General features: G+C 42.1%; 1 protein-coding gene across 1 annotated transcript in view; it reads left to right on the plus strand.

Annotated features, from left to right (window-relative positions):
• Positions 1-22,913, plus strand: part of sema5a (sema domain, seven thrombospondin repeats (type 1 and type 1-like), transmembrane domain (TM) and short cytoplasmic domain, (semaphorin) 5A) — a 114,303-nt gene that overhangs the window by 30,907 nt on the left and 60,483 nt on the right. The window contains exons 2-5 of the mRNA XM_041066298.1: positions 387-598; positions 10,503-10,602; positions 13,393-13,438; positions 22,018-22,080. Of these exons, the coding sequence (XP_040922232.1) occupies positions 451-598; positions 10,503-10,602; positions 13,393-13,438; positions 22,018-22,080 (357 nt within the window). The 5' untranslated portion in view covers positions 387-450. The remainder of the gene's footprint in view (positions 1-386; positions 599-10,502; positions 10,603-13,392; positions 13,439-22,017; positions 22,081-22,913) is intronic.

A 22,913-nucleotide genomic window follows, 5' to 3' on the forward strand; every position in this document is an offset into this window, starting at 1 on the left:
AATCTCAGATATTAGAGGATACATACACACAGACACAGTCATTAGGTGTTTGAGGTACTGCAGAGCCATGTGTGATTCACGCAGCAGGTCTCAAGAGGTGAGAGGTGTGAGGACTCTGGGTGCCTGCGAGGAGCACACATGCTGCTGTTGCTCAGCAAAACTCCCCCCGTCCTGTCACACCCTCTCTTCTTTGCACCTCTCTCCCTCGTTCTCTTTTGTAAGGATTTATTTTTGCTGCTTTTCATCTCCTGGAGTGAATGCTTCGAGATTGTAGCGATACAGAGGTGCTATGATGTATCAAGCTTTTCTGCGCTTGGATTAAATCAAATGTGAAATTAGCCTTTGTTTAAACCCAAATCTGTCTCTTTCTCTTTCCATCTCTCCAGCTGTTTCTTTCCAATGCTCTTGGCCCCTGAGGCCTGAGGAAAAGTGAGCCGAGCACAGGCCCCCATGGGACGCCCTGTTACCCAGCATGCACTGCTGCTACTGCAGTGCATGCTGGTCCTGTGGCCGGCAGGCGTGGCCAGCAGGAGAGGGCCAGTGCTGCTGCCTGAATCACCCTGTCACAAGACAGAGCACCCACTCATCCCACACTCAGGTAAGTGTTCAAACAAATGCACACACACACACACCAGGGTGAGCTCACAGATACAGCTCATTAAGTTTTTATTTCCCTCCATAGTTATGTGAAACTTTTCTGTATGATGTATGTAGTTATTTATATCCTTTAATTTTACATCCATTCCTCCCTCCTTCCAGTCCTCTTCTCTAACCTTAATCACGTTCTTTCTTCCATCAACATCTACCTCCACGAGATTAGATTTGTAGACCATATATGGACAGTTTCTGGACCGTTTCATTAGGACATTTTACTGTTGCAAGGAAACATAAACACTCTTGGTTGGACACATGTAGTCAATTCTTAGTTGCAAGCACACTGATGACCAAAAAAAGAAAGTACTGAAGTAAAGGACCTTGACGTTTTTATAGGGTCGCTTGTTAGCAGATAGATGTTTTTCTGATCGTTAAATGTAATATCCTCCAGCAATGGCTTCAGACTGGAATGTTGGGATTGCATGTTGTTGTGTGCAAAATGAAAATTACTATTATTATTCTATCACTAGTTTATTTTGTAGAAAGTCAAAAAGGTAACAACCTGAACCTGAAAACAATTAGCTTAAACCTTTGATTACAATATAGACATTAGGCAGGCAGACATTTTTATATTTCACAAAAGGTGAGGTTAGCTGTTTGCTAAATGTAGAAGACTACACCACTACACTATAGAAGACTTTTAGTAGCCTTTCCAAAACTAAGAACGCAAGCAACAATGTCTGGATAACTATTAAGTAAACCTACTACCCATGGTGGTAACCAGCTCTTACTACTGTGACCTGCGACTGTTTCCTTCAGTCTTCCAGCACAATATCATGTCTGTAGTCAACAAGTGCATATTCAAGACTGCTTTCAGAAGATTCAGCCAGAAACATTAAAACACCAGTCAAAGTTTTCAAACAACTTAATACTAGATTAATTAGATACAACTACAACTAATAGATTTTGCCAGAGATTTGCCATTTCACCCTGGAAAAATGATGGTTGTTGACTAGAAATGAGCAGCCTGCTTTTGTCTAAAATGTTATGTCTGAAATCAAATATCCATTGTTTAAAAAAACTTCAAGAATTTCAAGTCGTGTATTTCCCCCCATTATCACTGTAAACTGCAAATGTGCTGTGTGACAATGGAGAGATTGACAGGAATAGCAACAGTAACATAGCAAATGATCAGTTGTGGAGTTTTGTGGTTATTTCTTTATTGAAAAAAAAATTATATGAAAACTTTTCCCTCCCTTCCTTTGTTGCCTTCCTTTCTTTTTTTTTCTCCACTTTGTTCCTCAAGACAAAAAGCAAACACAACCTTCTTTGTATGCCTTTACTACATGGCTCTGCAGTTTCAAGATACAGTATATTCCACGTCAGGTTTCATTGTCCTTACCCTCTATCTTGCATTGCTATTGAGCAACTAAACTGTAATGAAATGCTGTGAAGTTTGGTCGAAAAAAATTATCAATAGTGATCAATGCGGTTCTGTCTTCCCACTGTGAAGCAGCGAAATATCATTGAGCTGTTTTCAGTCCAGCAGAGCCCCAGTCAGATAATCACATTGCATTCTGTCTAGGACAAAATTAACAGGAGGACCAAGGTCGCTGCATGTGTACAAAGGTCCATGTGCATGCAAAAACTCATCTTCATCATATCTGCACAGCACAGACAGAAGCACTCTTCCACTACAATGCTCATCTTTCTTCCCAGTCTTTGTCACTTCATTGTTAGCTAAGGTGATGCTCTTCCCTTTGCGCCAATTGAGTGCAATGATGATGACTAACTACCCAGCTAACGCGGCACGTTCCCGCCTTGTGCTTTCTGTGAGAGGGAGGGGGATCACACACCAGCCCGTGGGTCAGCTGTGGTCAATGCATTTGTGTTCTCTAATGTACCAGAATGGCCCATTAAGCTCCAGTGGCTTAATGCTTTGGTTGAAATATAGGAGCATTAATAAAGCGGGTCGACATTTCAGTAAGCAATCAGACATGGTTCACTAACACAAAGGCTACTGTACAGGAGAAGAGAAAAGAAAGACAGAGGAACTCAGAGGCTTCACTTGTCTGCGGCTCGGTGTCTTTGGTCTGAGCGATCAGCTGTGAAGATACAGCGGTTTCTTACTACTGTAGAGAGGTGGATAAGAGTTCTCTGTAGCTTAAATGGAGAAATATTATAGTAGTTGTAAGATAAGTACTCTAAATTTTAATGGTGGTGCTCACCGCATTGAAAAGGTCTTCATTAACGTTCTACCTCCAGAGACGACGTAAAGCTTGAGGGTGCTTTCAGCGCTGAGCTGGTAATTTACATTCTGATTTGGCTGTTATTTTCTCCTGTTGCTATTATACCGACACATGACAAGGCTGACAGAGTGGGTGCCCCCCAGACAAAATCAAGACAGCTGCAAATTAGCTATAAGCAGTTCCTTTTTGCAGTGTACCCATGGATGTACCTTTGGATTACTTTATACTGAAGAAAACTTAAAAACGTAATGGTTTGCTATATGTTCCTCCACCTTCTGTACCTTCTGTATATGAGATAATAATATCCTCATGAAGCGTAGGTCACAGTGAATCTAAAAATATGTGCATCTTATCTGCGTGCTAAGATTTGGCAGAGTTGACTCTAAAAATGAGAACAATTTTTGATGCAAATTCACCTCACGCAGTATCTTTGCCTCATCTTGTCTCCCTCCTTCACGCCTCCTCTTTCAGACTTCCAGAGCAATGTGCTTCCATCCATCTTTTTTTTTTTATTCAACTCTTGGCAGCTTGTTAATGTTAGAAAACGGGAAGCTGTTGAACACAATGATCAGCTTTTTCTCAATTTAGGTAGCTGAGTGGAGAAGAAAACAACTATGCATTCATTTCCTGGGGGAAAATAAGCATGATTGGTTGTCTCCTGCAAATTTTGAGTCTTGAGTCATGGTGGCTGGCACCTGGATGATATTTCACAGTTCAAATCACAATGAATTACACCCTGTTGCGCCTTCAGTGTTCTTTTTTGTCCTCTTTTGGGAGGGCTAGGTCACATGGTAAATCAGAGGCAGTCAACTCAGTGAGTTCAAACAATAAAAAGGTGGAACTGTCACTGATCCAGAAACATGTCCAGTATGCATGTACATTTCATTGGCTTGTTAATCTTGTTGACCCGTAAAAGTTTATCACAAACTTGTTGACTCTCTGAACATCAGCTGTGTTGCCGTGTGTTGTGAAGCTGCATGACGTGTTGTTTTCCTGCTTTCATGTGAGGATGGAAAGTTTCCTTCCAACACAAGTTTTATCATTATACTTTGTTTACTTCATTACGTCCTAATCTTCTCTCACCTTGTGCAAGAATCAGCACCTTTGCAGAGCAGCTGCTAATTCCCATGGTCTCATGAAGAGTCTTTTGCTCAGTGTTTTAATAACTTTTCTTTTTAGGCCTGTGCGGTTCAAACACATCTCATTGTTCTTAGTTGCACAGTATTCAAAGCTTTTTCAGAGACTGCCAAATTATAGCCCTCGCTTTTTTTTCTTTTTGCAACAAACGCAAAAAAAAAGCTATGAGTCATTACAGAATATGCAGTCACCCGTACACATACACACAAACCGCGTGTGAGGGAAGAGAAACCTCTCGTTAAACCTATTATCATTCTCTTTTGTGAGTCATTCTGCTCCATGTAATGTAGTGTAATCCCTGGTTGTTGAGAATGTGAATGTCATCTTCAGCTGTTCTGGGAGAACTACAAACGCATTAGATATACCCTTGGGGATCAGAACAACCCAACACTCCCACTCCACTCAGGGCAAACCTTATCCTTTTGGACATACACAGACATACATTTAAAGTTCTGGTTTGAGTCTTACAGCTTGTGCCCAAATGTACAGTTGTTTAAAGGTATGGTTTGATATTTTGGGAAACACACTTGTTAAATTTCTTGCCAAAAGTTAAATGAGAAGATTGTCTGTCCTCTAAATATGAAATTATAGCAAGCAGTCGGTTAGTCTAGCTTATTATAAAGACTGGGAGCGAGGGGTGGAAAAGCTAGCCAGGTTCTGTCCAAAGGTAAGAAAGAAAAATCTCTTTAAGGTCAAGGTTGGGGGTGACAATAGGGTGAAGGGTATTTGGAAGTAAAGGACTGATATTCTGCTTTGCTTTAGTTGCTCGTGCTACTGAATCTGCAGCTACTCTACTGAGGATGTTCCACTCACTGAAACAGCCCACAGGCACAGCTGTCCTGGTAATAAAGGAGTTAAACAACACAGAGCCCAGAGAGTGGTTGTGACCCGTCATGAGAAGCCAAGGTCACGGTCTGACTGAGAGAGTTCCAGTGACAGTATTTCTTTCCCTCTGTGTGATTGTGGCCTGACTGTGGAAGGGTGTGCCCCACATGGGTCTGACCCCACAAGGGAGGGTGGTTTTCTGACTTGGCACAACACTTGGCTGACAGAACTGCTACTGTGGTGCGAGGATGCTATAGTCTAAAGACTGCTTTCTGCTTTGTATGGCGGTTTTAGAAATGTAGGGTTACAGAAAGAAAGTACACTGTACAGTTCAGCAGCAGTGCTCTAAATGATCACCCAAAAGGTACTCCCGCTACGCTTTCACTGAAACAGGTCTGAATATAGCCTCAGCGGAGGCCCAATGTAAATGTATGTCATTTACATTGGACATCGCATACATCGGATTATTTTTGGAGGGTTGTTTAAAGACTTTATCCCCATTTTTAGAGGATATACTTTAGCAAAAGAATTTGCAGTGTTACTGCAGCTCAAAGCCCATGGGATATGCTGTATTAATAAAGTGTTGCATTTAACAAGTGTTCCTGTGTGTAGGCTTGAAGGCTCTTAAAGGTTATAAACTGTGGTGTAAACAATGCCTTCGCAGGCCACGCCGAGTGCCGTGTCTCTGAGGAGTGGAACCGGCAGACTGGTTTTACAGCCACAGACCGAAGTCAGCTTTTATCATCCCTGAATGGCTAACACATCGTTAGAGAGAGGAGAGTGAAAGAGATCTACTAATTGGTCAGTTTGGGGAGGATTCTTTTAAATTTAAAGGCATGAACTTTGTTCTATTCATGTCCAACGTTAGCTATGTTCGGCTGGCAAGCTGCCAAAGTAAAATGAAATAAAGAAGGGCATGTCCATCATTTTTGGACAGGATTTCCTTACATATATATTTTCAAGTTGTAGTAGTTTCGGGTTGTTCAAATGTTCTTCTCCTGCACCCCTACAACTAAAGGACTCCACTCCTAAATACACATTAGATTTAAATATTTTATTGCACTTATTTGTGGCTTCACGGTGGTTTGTTGTGCATAATTCACTTGTTGCCCTGGGGCCACAGCCCAGCCACGGTATTTTGAGTTGAAGGACTTCTAGCTGTAAAATATGCTTATTTTTCCTAATTCAAATAACAGAGTTGTGCGTAAAAACTGACCTTGCCTTTGTCTTTATGTTTTCTCAGACTCAGCAGGTGTTTGTTTATCAAACTGCTTGGTGCAAATCGTTTCCTCGCATCAACTTGACCAAATAGTTGCCATTCTTCTGCTGCCCATTACCACAGGGCAGCATTTAGAATGAATTGGTTCTTCATTTATGTGAGCGCCTACTGCCACCCTCTATTTACACCACTCACAGAAAAACCATTCATGTTTCGGAATTGGTTCCACATGTTGCCATTGTTGCCGGCCTGGCAGTGCTGTAGAGCAGTAACTTTGAGCGCTGGCAGACTGAAGACTGGCGTGGCCTCTGATGCTGGGTGTAAATATTTATATATCCTGTCATTTTGTCTTTGTGTCAACTGCGCCGTGTCAGAGCGGGGAATAACAAACGGGACATGAGTGATGGGCTGTTCTATTTTGGGGAGGAGGGAGACAGGGGTTAAGGGGATAAGATGGGACCAAGAAGAGGGGGAAGGAGTATATAAATATATATACATATATATGTATGTGTATTTGTGTTAGTTTCATCTTGGCACAGAGCTCTGGCTCCGCTCTAAATTTTCATCCCAATCCACGTGTGTGTGCGAGTGTCTGCATCTGTGATTACGCCTTCGTGTCATCCCCAGCCAGTCTCCTGATTCAGGCAGCTGCTGTACAAGCATGACTGTGATGTGATTACATTACCACATGCATTTAAAGTGTAGCCAATATGAACATGTAACATGCAAAGCAGAGCTGCAATCTAGGAAGTGAGATAGGGCATAGGATTTGGTTTTTTAAATTATTATTTATTTATTTTTTTGGAGGAGGATATTTACTTGCTTGGGGTTGTACTGTTTCCTTTTCTGCTAGGTTTTAACGATAAGGGTGATTTGTTGGCTCTATATGGGATCATAAAAACCTCCCCGGGTGCCCTTAAAATTAGCTATTACAACCCATCCAAAAACAAATAAATATCACAAGATAGATCAGAGTTCAGAGCACTGTGATTAGTCTCTGTGGTGAAGCTGGCCCAGTTTGTTGCAGTCTTTTCAAGAGTTCCACAGTTTTGCATCACCAAACTATGATCTGCTAACCCCCATGAGTTTGACTATATATATGTATATAGCACAACCTTGGGAAGGCCCAACCATGCTGGTTATGAGTGTTTATGAATAGTCCTTGGTCTCGTCACACACAAAAGGCCATAAATCCTTCAAGTGCAGTTGTGTTCAATTAGAACCTCTTGGCCCCCTTTTGCACACTCCAACCAATATCCTCTCTTTCTGTCTCACACACACAGACTCACACACACAATCCATCACCCCTTTAGCGAGCCTCCCCTGGTGAGTCAGGGAGATTTATGGGCAGGAGCTGGGTTCGTCAAGTGCCGTCTTCCCCCTGGGGGTGTCACAGCTACATTTGTATGCCGGGGATCTTCTCGATGGCGTAAAAAACAAGCCCAGTGGAGCCCAAGGATTGGCACATCCAAAACTTTGCGCATCCCTCCAGAATAAGCAGAGCGGCAGCCATTGAGCAGAATGAAATCTTTCGGGGTGAAGTTGGTCGCGATCTCCCCAATATTTATTTCTCAGCTTCTAATGAAAATGTATTAGCACTGTGAAGCCTGGAGTCAGACGCGGGATGCTTTCTCATCTCGTAGTTGTACTCGTCACTGGAGACTTGAAAGAAAACGCAGCAGATGATATTGTTTTGTTAGGAGAGCCAGAGTTTGGTCCCACTGCGTGAGCTGGAGGAGGCAGATGTTGTGTGGAAGCTCCCATTTTCTTGCTCTGTTTGTCTTCGTTTTGAATCGCTCTGAAATCCCACGTTTGTCACAGAAACCCGAAGCACTTGCTTTTGATGCAGTCAAGGGAGAACGTGCTTTCATTTGAAACGCTGTCTGACAGGTGTGCCTGAAGAAGCAGATAATGCTTTTCGAGGAGGATATTCAAGCTGTCCTCTCCCTCTGTTCCGGCCCTGATGAAAGGCTTCCTGGTAACTTAAAAAAGTCCCTTTGATATTTTGAGTCTGGAAATAGCTCACAGATGTAGTGATGAATGATTATAAAACATTGTAGCAACCATTGCTAAAAGCTCAGCCTTGATGGAGTTCTAGCATCATGCTCAAAAATACTAATTCATTGCTATCTGGAGAAAATGCCCCATATATGGTAGTGTAATCCAACCTGTGTTTACAGTATTACTGGGATAAGTTATTATGACCATGGATCCGGCATGTGATAAGTCATGGAGCACACACGTCACTATAATGACTGATTGACCACCCTCGACTAAAACTATCAGGTAACCAGGCAGTAGACAGCCCGTCCTCATCACTCGGCAAGCACCCAGGGCCTGTGATTCGATTGGTCAGAGGTTAATGGGTTGGGCGCCATGAGAACAGGCATGTTGTGGATAAGATGTCAGTGTCTGTCTGGGATATCTCTCGCTCTCTCTCTCTCTCTCTCTCTTTTTATGTGTGTATGTATAAGTTAAGCCACACCATTCTGGAGGAGACAAGGTCATTTTCCATAAGGTCTTCATGGTTCATGCAGAGTATACATTTCTGTGAAACCACTCAATCAACAGTAGTTTTTAATGGTATTTAGAAATCAAAGGACTTCCCACTGAGTCAGAAGACATCTAAATTTCACTATTTTGTAAACTTTTCCAATTATGAATAGGGGTCTTGGGTCTGGTCTCATGGGTTTTAAGACAAAGAGCCTGAGAACCACTAATGTCTGAGTACTCTGATCCGTGCAAAATGATTTTTTTAACAAGTGACCTTATCAGCCAAGGACAGCTCTAAGCCTTTTTGTTCTTTATTCAGTCTCCTCTTTATTTCCCTCAGTAGGAAGGCCCTGCTAAGACCTTACAAATTTGTGAAGGCACTGTGATAACAAAATATGCTAAACTTTATCATTATACTACAATGGCAAATGTTCGTCCAAAGCACAGAAATATAATGATCTATAACTATGGATAAGGCAGAAGGAAATGATAGTTTTTGTTTATTTGTTTATTCACTTTAGAACCAAATACTGTAATAGAGTTGAGTTCAATTCAGTCTTATTTATATAATTATATAATGATAATAACAATGACATGTATAGGTGTAATAATGTTATTAACAATGACAGGAGCAATGATAGCACCAGCAATTAATAACAATAATAATGATGATGATGATAATAATGATAATGATGAGTTTTGAGTAGTAGTGGCAGATCCAGATCCTGTAGCTCCAGAGTAAGAGATACCTGCAGAATGAGGACAGAGAGGAAAAAGCACAAACTTACAGGAGAGAGAAGACACAAAGTTAATGACATGCAGCAGTGTGATATAAATGCATGGAGACAGCGAGAGAGAAGAAGTGCTCAGTGCATCATGGGAGTTCTCCCAGCAGCCTTGGTCTATATTATAGTAATGGATGGTTCAGGGCTCACCTGAGCCAGCCCTAACTATAAGCTTTATCGAAGAGGAAAGTTTTAAGCCTAATCTTAAATGTAGAGAGGGTGTCTATCCGCCAGAGCCCAAACTGGGAGCTGGATCTGGAGGAAAGTGGCCTGATAGCTGAAGGCCCTGCCTCTGAGTCTAGTCTTCGAAACTCTAGGAGCCACTAGTAACACTGCAGAGTGTTGTATTGGGATAATAGGGTACTATGATGTCAATACAATCACTTAACATTAGTCTGAATTTAGAAGTAGGTTGTCCAGGCCTTTATGTCTTCAAGACATGCCTTAAAGTTTAGCTACCTGATTAGTTTCAACGGTGCTTCCTGATAAACTGTCTACACCATATAGGGTGACCATATTGGTCCTAGCACAAAACCCTGTGGAACTCCATGGCTAACTTTTGCATCCATGGAGGAGTCATTGTTAACATGAACAAACTGGAATCTTGCCGATAAATACTTAAACTAGACTTAAATCAGTTTAAGTCTAATTTAAGTCAGTTTCTTTAATGCTGAAGACATGTTTCAGTCTCTCTAATAAATCCTTGTGACCCACGGTGTCAAATGCATTGCTAAGTCTATTGTGTGAGGCCATGAGAAACATACCAATCCTGTGCAAATAATCACATAATTAGTTTGCAACAACTTTTTCAAGGATAAAGGGGGAGGTTGGATATAGGTCTATAGCTGGCTAAAACATCTCATAGAACTCATGCCCCACAACTACAAGTCAGAATCTCATTCATAATCTTCTTCTTTTCTTGCCTTTAGTTTAAATTTGCATTTTATGCCATATAAATTTGAACAAATACACCCTCAGTTAAGTGAACAAAGATCTTAACAACAGCAGTAGTGGAAAGAGTTGTAGGCCTGTTTGCTGTTATAAAACCAGCCTATAAGGAACCCATTCTTTGAGTGTCTTGTGGAAAGTAACAGCAACCCTTTGAACACGGCTAATTCATCAGCGTAGCTGTCATCTGCAGTCATAAACTCTCTTCTCTGATTGGTTCACCGTTGTTGTGTTCTGTGGTGTCGTTGGCAGAGATGGAGCCGTGGATCTCCAGGTTCAAGGCAGAGGGCACGGTGGATTACTCACAGCTGACCTTTGACCCCGGCCAGAATGAACTGATCGTCGGTGCCAGGTAACCCATATCTGAGTTTGTTTCTCTCCTTCTCTTTCTTTCTTTCTCCCCTCCCGTCACTTTCTTTTGTTGTCTGTCCTTTAATTGTCCCGTCTTTTGCCTTTCGTTTTTTTTTTTTTTCTCCAATGTTTGTTGGTTCATTGCATGAGTAATGATCAGTTTCTCTATAGATGTCTTCAAGAGCCAGAGAAAAATGGCTTTGGAGATTGTCCATTGCCTTTGTCAAGCCCAGCCAAGTGTGTGGGTGGGTGGGTGGGTGTGTGGTGTGTGTTTCTCTGTGACTGAGGCATTGAATTTGAATGGGACTGCACGCACTTTGTTTTTTTAACAGTATTCTTTTGTGTGCATGCAAACATGAGTGAAAATTAAACCATGTGTGTGTCCTCTGTGTGTGTGTTCTTTAATGTGTGTGTGTGTGTGTGAGTGAGAGAGAGAGAGAGAGAGAGAGAGAGAGAGAGCAACGGGTGTATACATTCATGCTGTGTGAGTCTCTGGCTAATTCCAAATGAAGTGTGCTCTGCACTTCTCTTAATGGCTTTAGTTGTCAATAGAAAGAAACACCCACTACAACGTGAGCAGGAGATAACAGCAGGAAGTGGAGCAGCAGAACAAACAGAAACAAAGTGAGCCCAGGGAATTACTAATGCACGGCAGGAACATAGATTCAAAAGGCTGATCAGGAAAAATGTGTGTGTGTGTGTGTGTGTGTGTGGACAGATTAAGAGCAAAGGTCGAAAAGGTGAGTAAATTCCCTCTGAAATTAAGGGCACATTTGTGGCATTATATTATTAAATGGCCTATTCTATACAAACTCACCTAGTTCATGTCATGGATTTTCATGAAATAATTCACGTGAAAACTTCTATTAAATTCATGGCACCCTGCAAAATCTTATACCTCTACACCAAAAGCTTGTTTTTTACTTTTTAAATTCTTGAAGTTTTGCCCTTGGAGCTAAACGTCTAAATCATTTCTGTGATTCTTTGTATGTATATTCTAAGCCTCACCAATTGCTTATTTTTCACTGGCCATGTTTTATTTTTAGCTACAACTCAGCCAGTCCTATCAACACATGGTATTTGCAGCACTCAAAAGATCAAATATGAGATTTAGTTCCATTCTCGTTGCCAATTCGGCGTCTCTTGAGTGTCTAACTGTGAAAGGTGATGTGGCTGGATGGATGGCTGCAGGCTGAGTTAGAATTATGAGTGATAATGGAAGGAAAGAGGGATCGATGCTGATGTCAATACAGTAAAACAGGGCGCCGCGGCCACGCTGAGACCTGGCTGATAGCCGCTCTTCAGGAGATTGATAGATCTCGGCAAAAGTGTTTGCATGTGTGTGTGTGTGTGTGTATGTGTGTTAGCATGCTTGAAGATTTTAACTCCAAAATGAGACAGTTTGTGGCATGGACTCACAAGTCTTAGATCGTAATCGGCTCATAGAACAAAAAACTACAAAAAATACAGAAGTCTTAAAAGGAGGGAAGAAAGTCACAATAAATAATGCTTTTAGGCCTAATTGTCATGTTTCATGTGATCTCATTCTGACAACGGTACATAATGGTTTTAGTAGACAGCCTGAGACATTGTTAGTCAATATACAGAAAATTCCTTTTGAGAGGCCATTCATTAGAACGTAATATTTGTTGAAAAGTTGGAAATGCCTGTGAAACAGTTTTGTTTGTGCCTTGCAAATGCAAAAAGCGTCAAGCAAGGCAAGATAGGCACTTATTAGAGTGAGGTTTGATTTTCTTTCAGTCTCTCTCACTCTCACTATTTCTCATACACACAAAACCAGTAGATAGTAGCATAAAACCTCTTTACAGCAGCATTGCTTAATTAATTTTTAGGCCTCCTAATTATGAGTTTGAGAAACCAAGACGTCTGAATCCAACCATCCACTGAATTATGGTCCCCATGCATACCCTCACTCAACTCTCGCAACCCTTCATACCACCAGTGGAAAAGTTAATGTTAACTTCCAAAGAAAAAACTGGCAAAAAAAAAAAACTTTAGAAGCCTTAGATGCAGCAGTTTTAAAAGGGAACTCCATAGATTTTACAAATCAAAGTGTGTTTACAGGTCTTGGGGAATACTACCGCATATGTGGGAAAAAGTTGCAGAAAGCATTTTGTGGCTCCAGAGGGAGCTGTGCAAAATCTGATAAATTACTTCAAGTGACATCACTTGAGGCAACACTGGCTGGAGCTGAAGATTACAAGTTTGAAAATGAGAGAAGTCAGGGGTTGTGAAGCGAGAAAGAAGTAAGGTTACCAGACCTCTGCAGCCTGCTCCTCATCTGTGCTTGAGGCTAGCAGCTTGAGGCTACACTGACTCTTACTGTCACAACACGCACGCTTGCAACACAAGTTGCATTGTGGGTAATGTAGGTACCAGGTTTTGACAAGGAAGAGGAATGTGTGGAATACAAAAAGACAATATTGCTGGTTCTGTTGCACCGATTTAGATCTTTTTTTAAACTTTCAGTCCAACTATGTCACTGGAGAGCAGTAAGTTCTCTTTTAAGTTTGTCAACATCCTTTGAGCCATTTTCACATCCCAGCTTGTAATTTAAGGAGTTGCTCCAATTTTGGAGGTGGATATCCCTTTTTAGTGGTGGCTCCATGTCTACGGAGAGTAAAGATGAAAGGGCCAAAGAGAGAACACAGATAAATACTGCACACAGCTTCAGCCTTTGACCAAGTATGCCCTAACATCCAAGCATCTTTTTCTTAGTTTATTCGCAGAAAATGGCTCAATCAGCTGACATGTTTCCATGTTTTTACAGAAATCACCTCTTCAGGCTGAACCTGGAAGACCTGACACTGATCCAGGTGAGTGCTCTCTCGGTCTGTCTTTCTGATTCTCCCTCAGTCTGTCTTTCTGATTCTCCCTCAGTCTGACTCACCCACTTTTCTGGGTGAATATGTACTCGCTCTGTCTGCTCACGACGACTCTGGCACAGGCATCCCGATCGCTGCCTGTCTCCGGCAAACACGACGCTATAGTTGTAGCATGTTGCTGCCAGCTCCCGCAAACTTAAATCTGTTACACTAAAATGGTTTAAAATTTCACATGTCACAACAGCTTCCCATCCGGTGGAGTGACAGTGGGTTTGGTCGACAGCGCCCTGGGTTGATGCACAGAGGGAGTGAAAATGTTTTGATATAAAGTCAAGTCAGTGTTAAGACCCTTGGTGTTTAAATCCAATTTGAAACTGTATATGACATACTCTGCAGCTATACTGCACTCTAACTTTTTCACAGTGTATTAACGCCTTGTGCAATTTCTTTAATATGATGCCACCGTTTTGGTGAAACTCTTCTGCTCTTCCCAAGGTAGCAAGGTCAAAAAATCCAGACAGAGCAGGGAAATGTTCAGACAGAAATTAAACTATGCGAACTTCAGGGATTTGCCTCCTGCCTGTGGTGACATGTTGTAAAATTTGCACAAAAATGCACATAAATAGTACACTCAAGGTGGCTATTATGCTTTTTTCCCAATATATCTTTTATCCCTTTATCTCAACTGTTGTCATTCTAATTTTTTTCTGCACCTTCTCATTATTCATCTTTCTTTCTCTCTTGTATGAGCCTGTATCCCCCTGTAGAGCTAAGCATTTTACGACCCACTGAGTTACCATACAAACATTGACACACTGAGGGGTTTATTTCTAGGTGGTAGCAGCAAGCCTTCTTTGATGGTTAGACAACTCTTGATGTTTGCCATTTACACCCTGGAAAACCAGGGGAGAGGAAGAGAAACAGGGGAGTGAGAGTGACTGGATGGAACAAAAGGGAGAATGGGATGGGGATGGGGGGGTGGGGGGGCAGTGTTGATATAAATCCGCCTAGAAAGGGAAAATGAGAAAAACGGTCAGATGAAATAAGAAGCGAGACTGAATTTGTTGGATAGGAAGGAGCGGAGGGCGGCACGCACAAAGGATTCGGGGAGCAGTGAGACAGCACGCAGACAGAAGGAAGAAAGCACAGAAACCCCCCACGGAGAGAGATGAGGATTCATGCAGAGCCGGCCCTTTGTTGCCGCTCACTGGGACACAGATGCTTTTTAAAGATGCTCTTTGCCATCCGCGTACCCAATCATCCCTCTCTCTTATAATTCATCCTGCGCTCGGCTGGCGCTGTAGAATTAGCGAGGAGATTCCACCAACCCAATCAACCCCTCATCTCCAAGACATCTTCTCTTGCAAGAACAGGACCTGGTAATCCCTGCCAAGGCCTGGGGCCAATTTAAGCTGACCCGTGCACTAGTCCCTGCTTTGCATTTGACTAGATGAGGTCTATAGACTCAAGGGGAAGGCTAAGTTCAACTGCTGAAATTTGAAGAGTATAAGTGCTATTTTTCCATTCACCTTCTTCTGAATTCTTTTTCTTTCCTTCCTTTGTTTTCATTCTGGCATAAATCGGAAGATTAATTGCACAGAGATTTGGTTGCCTCTGTGGCTGGGTTTACATATATTTACCATTCTCATTGTTGTTGGATTAGAAAGACTTGCAGAGAGTGCCAGGGCGAACAAAAAAAGTTTGAGTGCAAACTGTCATTAGTAGTCCAGCGCGTTTTATTTCGGTTGCACCGATGTTCAAAAGAGTTGCATGAGGTTCTTCTGTGTCTTTTTATTTATTTATTTTTCTCGCATAAGGAAAACAAGCTAAAAGCTACACCTACGCTTGCCTTTGTGATTGCACCCCATCCCCATGTATCAGCCCTGTCAGATAATGCCCGATGGCAGTGATTTGTACTTGCATGGCTGGCAGCGCTAAGAGGGAGGTTGTGTAGGGTTTGACAGAGCACAGGGCTTAGAGGCAGTGTAATACAAACAGCCTATAATACACTAAAGGGATGGATATAATTACCATATGATCCATGACAGGCTGATCTCATCTTGAATGTACATGCATGAAACATTTATGAAAAAAAAAAAAAAAAAATCACCACGATCCTCTGCTGCATGAAAGCAAAATGAATCCCACCTACTTCCCCTGCCCTTGGTTGCAGTATGATGGGTTATTTTCATGCATTCTGCTTGGCAGTAAATGAACCCTGAATACCTGGTAGTCTTCCTGTTGTATTATGGGAGGTTTAGAGAGTAGTGACACATGGTGGTAGCTAAACACTGCTGGTCTAACCCACTCTACTGCACATATCGAGTTGAGACTCAGAGATCGATAGAGCCTGAGCTCCAGCAACCATAATCTCCTCATTAAATGCCCTCCCTGCTTGAAGGTAATAAAAAAAAATAAAAAGCCAAGAACATTTCAGTTGGAGAGAGGACATTTGTTAAAAGAGTTGATGTTAAGCCACCTGAGAACTTCTATGCTGTCATTTCCCATGTGTTGTTTGAGGCCGCCATTCAGATTTGGTCTTCAATATGTCCTGGAAGTTTATTTTCTAGAGAGATATAAAGGTTTGTCTGAGGAACTGTTTACACAACGGGACAATACTTTCAGACTCATGAGCAGTTTAAGCAGAAAATCCTCCACATTACACGAACTTGCCAGCGTGTAGTCAAACTGAATGGTAATTGGGTGTTGAAGTGGGAAGAGTCAGGCCTTGGAACACGAGTCAGCCCTCCCTATGGCCTTGATTGGAGTTAATATCTAGTACTTAAAGTTTTTTTTTTCTGCAGTGTCTCAACAGCCTGAAGAGGCCTTCCTCTCCCTGTCAACCTCTACCCTCATCCTCACTGATCTGGAAAACATTGTCAAGAACAAAAGGTGGATACTTTTCTCCTTGCTCCACTTTCAAACTTGTGCAGCTCAAGTAAAAAAAAAAAAAGAAAGAAGAAGACAAGGACTTAACTCTGCATACACATGCACAACTAATGAGACAGTTAGACCTACCACAGCCAAGGAATTAGTCATAAAAACAGCGGCCACAAAGCACAATATCCTTCTTCCATCTACAGGTGAATCCCACTTTAAATCTCACATCTGTTCAGTATTGTCCTTTTGCCCCCTCTGTCCCTCATTCAGCTTCCCACTCTCAGCTGCTGCCAACCTTGGGCAGGCAAATCAACGCTGGCATCGCCATTATCCACCTTCCATGGCCCTCTGCGGAGAGGGGACAAACACTGATGAATTGGGCCCTTCTTCATTTGCATTGTATTCAATTTCCCATTGTATTTCCCGGGGCTGATGAATGGCGAAGCCTGCTCAATGTACCTCTCAGCGTTGTGCTTCTGTCTGCCCATGAGCTTCCCAAATAATGGCCTTTGATAATGTGGAATACTCTAATACAGTGAGCCCCACTGTTTTGTTTTGGTTTTTTTTTTCTTTGCTCCATCTTTACCCTTGCACTTGGTCTTAAAACCTGGTCTAATAACAGGCTATATGCTTTCATGCTGGTCCTGAAAGCCCAGTGTTTGAATTCACCAGAAGTTAAGCAAAGAAATGAAAATAATAATAATAATAATTTAAAAAACACCCCCTTTTAGAATCCAATATTAGCCTCCTGTTTCCATGCTAAATCGAAACAGGATGCAGACGATGAGGCTGAGTTTCAACAGAAACACTGTGGCCCAGCATTAGTCAATAAGCACTGGGATGAGGAGGATCAGTGGCATTGTTCACCATTCAACACAGCACCAGAGGAGGAAAAAAAAAGTGGATATTCACTCCAGCCTCTCTCTCTCTCTCTCTCTCTCTCTGTCTCTCTCTCTCTCTCCCTCTCTCTTTCTCTCTCCTCCTGCACTGGCACATGAAAACACTATCCATAACAGCTTCGCTTGGCAACAGACACTGTATGGTGTTGAGATGTATATTGTGCCTCCATTTTTCTTTGCCCCCCCCCCCCCCCCTCCCCAGTATTGTCATGTTGTTAAGGAGGAAGGGGACTGCAAAGAAAACAAAAGGCTTTCTCCAGTCTCACATGTTGTATTTCGTGGGCCTGTCTCTTGCAATTACACTTTGTCAGACAGACAATTAGCCCTGCTAATCAGCAGCTAACAGAAACTGTCCTCCATAGCTCTGGAAGCATTGCTAATTCAATTACTAGGACTCACTAACTTGGCCATTTAAATGCATAGAATAAAGAGCATCAGTGGGATTAGATATACAGATACCAGCCAGAGTTTGATGACATGTTTAAGCAAATGGGTTGTGACTTTAAGTAATCTGAGACATAGCAGGGGGTCACTTCAACACTGACTTATCTTTTTAGGGTGTTTTGATGATACGTGTATAGTGACTCAGACCTTGCTCCCAAATGACATCAAGACCAGTTTCATGTGTAAATCCTTCAGCAGCTTACATCAGCACGCATCACGTCTAAATAGTCAAATATTGTGCCAGTGCATCAAAAGGTAATATCACCTATTCATAAGACAGATTACATTTCACTGGCAGGATTTGTCCAGCTCTCAGTCTCAACCTGCCGTCGCCTTGTAATGAAACACACAAGCCAGTCATTTCACGAAGCTAGACAGCTGTCAGCAGCGAGTGTGTTCTCTGGACCCCTCTTTATGCAAAATATATTCAATACCATGTCTGGAAACAGTGCTGTTTTGGAATTCAGTTCCTCACTCCATCCTTCGTCTCACTGACTACTTCGCTCTGCCCACACTGTCTCCCTTGTTCTGGCTGACTCCTAAGTTGGACTCAGTTTTCTCTTTGTTGTTTTTTTTCTGTCTGTTTGTCCTCAATTTTCCCTTTTCTGTCCTTTCCCCTCTCTCTCTCATTCTCTTCTTACTGTCTATCTCCCTCCCTGCCCACTGGCTCCCTTGGTATCTCTCCTACACCCACCTCGTGGTGACAATAGCTCCTCAGTGTGAGGGTTGAGGAGAGGCTCGAGGACAATGGTTCATCTCTGAGGATTGCACCCATTGCAGAGGACAGCACAGAGGGCTGACACACGGAACATAACAAATCTCAGGATTTTTTTTCTTCAGCTTCCCTGAAGCAACAAATGGCTGCCGTCAGCTGTGCCAAATTCCCTCGGCCTCTCTCTGAATTTTTGCATCTTAATCACACTTTATCTCGCTTAGAGGACTCTTCTATTTTTTTTTTCTTCCCAACTTGGGTTTTTTTTATTTGTTCTTTTAACTATCAACAGCAAAAGCAGTCTGATGTGGCCAAAAATTAAAAAAAGAGCAAATTAGACAATCAACCAAACAAACATTATCTGAAACAGAAATCAGGGATGATTGGGTTAATTATTATCCACGCTGTCTGTTGTAAACATTCATCATAGTTTACAGAATGATTTCCTGGTTCAACTTTGACCCACTGTACTTACTGTAGTTGTTATGCACACTCATTCCTGAGCGTTTAAGTATTATTAATGACATTTTGGATGTCCTCATTTTTAGTTTCACCTCTAAAACAAATGGTTTAGATCATCAGGATAAACATTTGCCTAATCATCTGACCAGACATGATATATAGGCAGCTCCCACCTTTCTCCACTTCTCTCCAGTGGATCCTCAAATAAATGTTCTCAGCAGTTTCATCATTTATTAGGTAGAGAATTCTACTGTCTACTTTATAAAGCCTGGCAGTCACAGAAAATGATATTTATAGTCTGATCTGACTTGAGAGTAATCTCCTGAACAATGTCAAATTGGCTCATTCATAGTTTATTAAACTGATTTTATTTTCTTTGCGCATAAGAGACGATATTTACCTGACAGATTTATTGGAGTGCTCTTAATAAGGTGAACAAGATGTGCATTAAATCTGTTTCTCTGCTGCTCTCTCTGCCACCTTCATGTTAATCTGATGGCATTCAAGTCAAAGTTCTGCCATGTTATGAAAACGTTACTTGGTTCAACTTTGTAAGATTGCCGTCACTGCTTTCCTGTAAAAGTGACACTTATTCAGACATGAAGCCTGCATGTAAAATTGCCCGTCATACTTACCTAAAGTGGTACGTGTTGGAAAGGGGCTTCCTTCTTAGCATTTATTTGGTGAGTACAGTGTCATCATAACTGATAGATATGATGCCAAAATTATGAAAATACACAGCTGTAATAAACCATAATCCTTTAATATTGTTTTCAGCAATATTCAGTGCATGTTTTTCTACAAATCCGGTGCCAATGCCAGGATTTTTTTTTTTCTTTGGGGACAATTCAAGACACACACACCCCCATGCCTAGCTTGCTAAATGTGATCCCGTTCCTCTTTTATTCTCTCATGTTCTTTGTTTCCCCTCCAAGTCCCTGCTTCAGTCTCTTCTAGGTGACAAAGCCACTGGAGAAAAAAAAAAAAAAGGGTTTTTGTGAAGCAGCTTCCTCTGATAAAGCCAAGAATGATTATTTAACGGCGGCACATTCCACACTTATTTCAGATCAGGGCAGATTTATCTTAGGAGCCCAGTGGCTTAACAATAGCATGTTAATGAGCTTTTAATGTTTCTTAATGACAGTAGTTCTTGCTTTTGCATGGCCGCTCTTCTGTTCTTTACTTTCAACCATTTGAGAGAGGGCAGTCAGATAGGGTGGCTATGGTGGTCAATGATGCCTGCACATCCCCCCACTTACAACCTTATGAGCATCACCTTCTTCACCAACTATAGCGATGATGTCTTAGTGATGTAAGGACAATATGTAGTATTCTGAAAATCTGCTTTAAATATGTTGAATGATGATAAATAACATAATTGTCCTTTAATGGTAAAAGCAGCCACTTTGCTCCCATTTATGCAATCTCAAGTTGTAATTCTGCATTGTATTATGATTGATTTTTACACTGAACATGAGTGAATAGGGTTTCGAGCCATTAACGGGCCCCCCCTCCCCGGCCCATGCGATCAGTGAAAGCACTTCTCAGTGCCTACATTCATCTCAGCTGGGACCGGCTGTGGTGCTGTGTGTGCAGGCTGTGCTGATGTGTGTGGTTTGTGTCTGTGGTGGCTGCACGGCCCCAGAATAGCCTGCTTTGGCCTGGAATGTGAACTGACACACACACACATACACACACACAAGAGACAGAGAGAAACCAGTTCCCATTAATACTCCATATATCTTATCCTCCCTGAATAGTACCACACACCCTGAGCTCTCTCGTTTCTCTAAGCTCCCGCCTGTTACTGTCTATGTGTGCATTTATATGTGAGTGTGTACATACGGGTTCTTCTGTGTCTCCAAGTGGAAAGGCCACTGAGCCGAAAAGCAAAAGGCCTTGTCATAAAACACACAGAGGAAACTCCCAGAGCCTTCTCAAGGAGGGAACGAAAGAAGTTCTCCTAAGTGCTGAGGGGGGTTCAGCTTTCTTTCCCCCTCTTGTCCTGGCATAAAACAGTCTGATACCAAGGTGAAATCTAATATTCTCCTTCAGTTTGCGATATTTACTATATCCCCACAGAGTGACATCCTGAGCCTGTGGCCGCTAGCCAGGTTATCGCTGCCGGAAAGTCGTATCTTTGTGGCCAGAAAAGAAGTTGGATACTTTTACTTTTGGAGACTTTCCGTGACTTGGCGTTAAGCGAATTATTGCCTCAGCCAATTTTTCGGTCAAGTTTCCCTTCTCTTAGCCAGTCGCACAGAGCTGATGGGAGTGACGGCTAACTGCCTGTCACATGCGTGAGTGTCTTAGTGGCCCGGCGCTGTCAAGAAGCCAACACTCATTTCATAAATAGAAAATCTTTATCAGCGAGGATGTGCCCCCCCCCCCCAGAGGTCACGCTGAAATTAAACGGCAGAAACTGGAGCATGCTGGTGTCTTAACCCTCGGATGAGACAAGACAAGGCTTTATCTTCTTATTCCTCTCCCTCCTGTTGTAAAAATATAAAAGGTGTCCCCCTGCTTCTTCTTCACATGTAAATCACATTGATATCATACTCTGGGGACTCGCCTGTTATGTCGTCAGATCCCTCCTTTTCCCTCACACATAAATCAAATTGCCATTCAGCTCTGTGCACGCTTGCCTCTCGTTGCTTGAGGTCTCTGCTTGGTATGCACCTTAATTGGATTCAGTGTCTGTATTTAACATGGCTTATAAACTTGTGCGTGCTGTGAGTGTGCACGAGCGCGCGTCTGTGTGTGTGCAAGACTGAGAGTACAGTAAAGATGTAATGTCAAACTCAATTAGTGCTTAATCCATTCCTCCCACCTAAGTCAAAGAATAGTCTGCACCCAGAAATCAGCGCTGCAGCCAGCTTTATCAAACTTCTTCTTTTTTTTTTTTTTTTTTTTTTTATTATTATTATTGTCAGGCTATCTCAGACAAAGTCACCAGACATCAAATTGACTTCAGAAACGTGAGAATTTTGCCACAGTTGAGAGTCAGGCATTGTTTCGTTTGAGTTACCTGAGTGGGTTTCACGGTGTCGCAGTGTCAAATGTTTGCTTCTTCTTGATGGTTTATTGGGAGCCTTACACTGCTTGTCCTCTCTCTCTCTCTCTCTCTCTCTCTCTCTCTCTCTCTCTCTCTCTCTCTCTCTCTCTCGCTGCAGGAGGCTGAGTGGCACTGTGATGAGTTCACCAAAGGAGCCTGCTTCAGTCGCGGAAAATCTGAGGTGAGTTTAAGTGATACCTGAGCATTTGAAACGTCACACTCTTATATTGCTTTGTCAGACTCTTGTCACTGTGTTGAGGAAAACAGGTTTTGGTTCTGGTATTGAAAAAAATGTACTTTGTAGCTACTTTGCAGCTGGCAGCAACTTTATTCCAAGGATTTGGCATTCCATTATACCGTATGTGCAGATGTGTGAGAGGTGCATCTTCATTAGACTCTTTATGTTGGGTAAATGCCAACATACATTATTTTAAACTTCATACCCTGTTTGTAATACAAGTTTGTAGTGGCTTTTTGAGACTTTATTTAGGCCCAGCAGTGACACTGTCATCCCTCAAACCATGCCGCTAATGTGGCTGAAAATTTAATGTCAAGGCTTAATCCAAGATTACCCTGATGACATCAGTAGGGTTATTTTCTCTGACTTGACAAAGTGCCCCCCAGAGCCTGAACAGACGGCTAATAAACTGATACCAATGTGTAAAATTGATGGAGTTTGCCTTTGATAGTATGACAGTTGTATAAACAACCACATTCTCCATCCCGGCCTCAAAAGCAGCTGATGATTGTTCATCATTTTCCTGTGGCTTTGGTTATCTACAAAAATAACACATGGATGGATGCTGTTTACCAGTGGAGCTGAAGGCCCCAGATGTTGAACTTTCCCACCAGCACATCAGTGCTGCATAACAGTTATGGGCTAAAAAGAAAATGAAAAACTTCTAAAGATAGAGTTCACAGGTCTTTCTTCATTTTGTACAGGCAGTGTTGAATCAGCTCTGGAGAATACAACACAACTAAACAGCTCACAGAAAAAAAAAATTAAATGTAAAG

This window comes from Toxotes jaculatrix, chromosome 20, assembly GCF_017976425.1.
Source record: "Toxotes jaculatrix isolate fToxJac2 chromosome 20, fToxJac2.pri, whole genome shotgun sequence".
NCBI classification, from domain to species: domain Eukaryota; kingdom Metazoa; phylum Chordata; class Actinopteri; family Toxotidae; genus Toxotes; species Toxotes jaculatrix.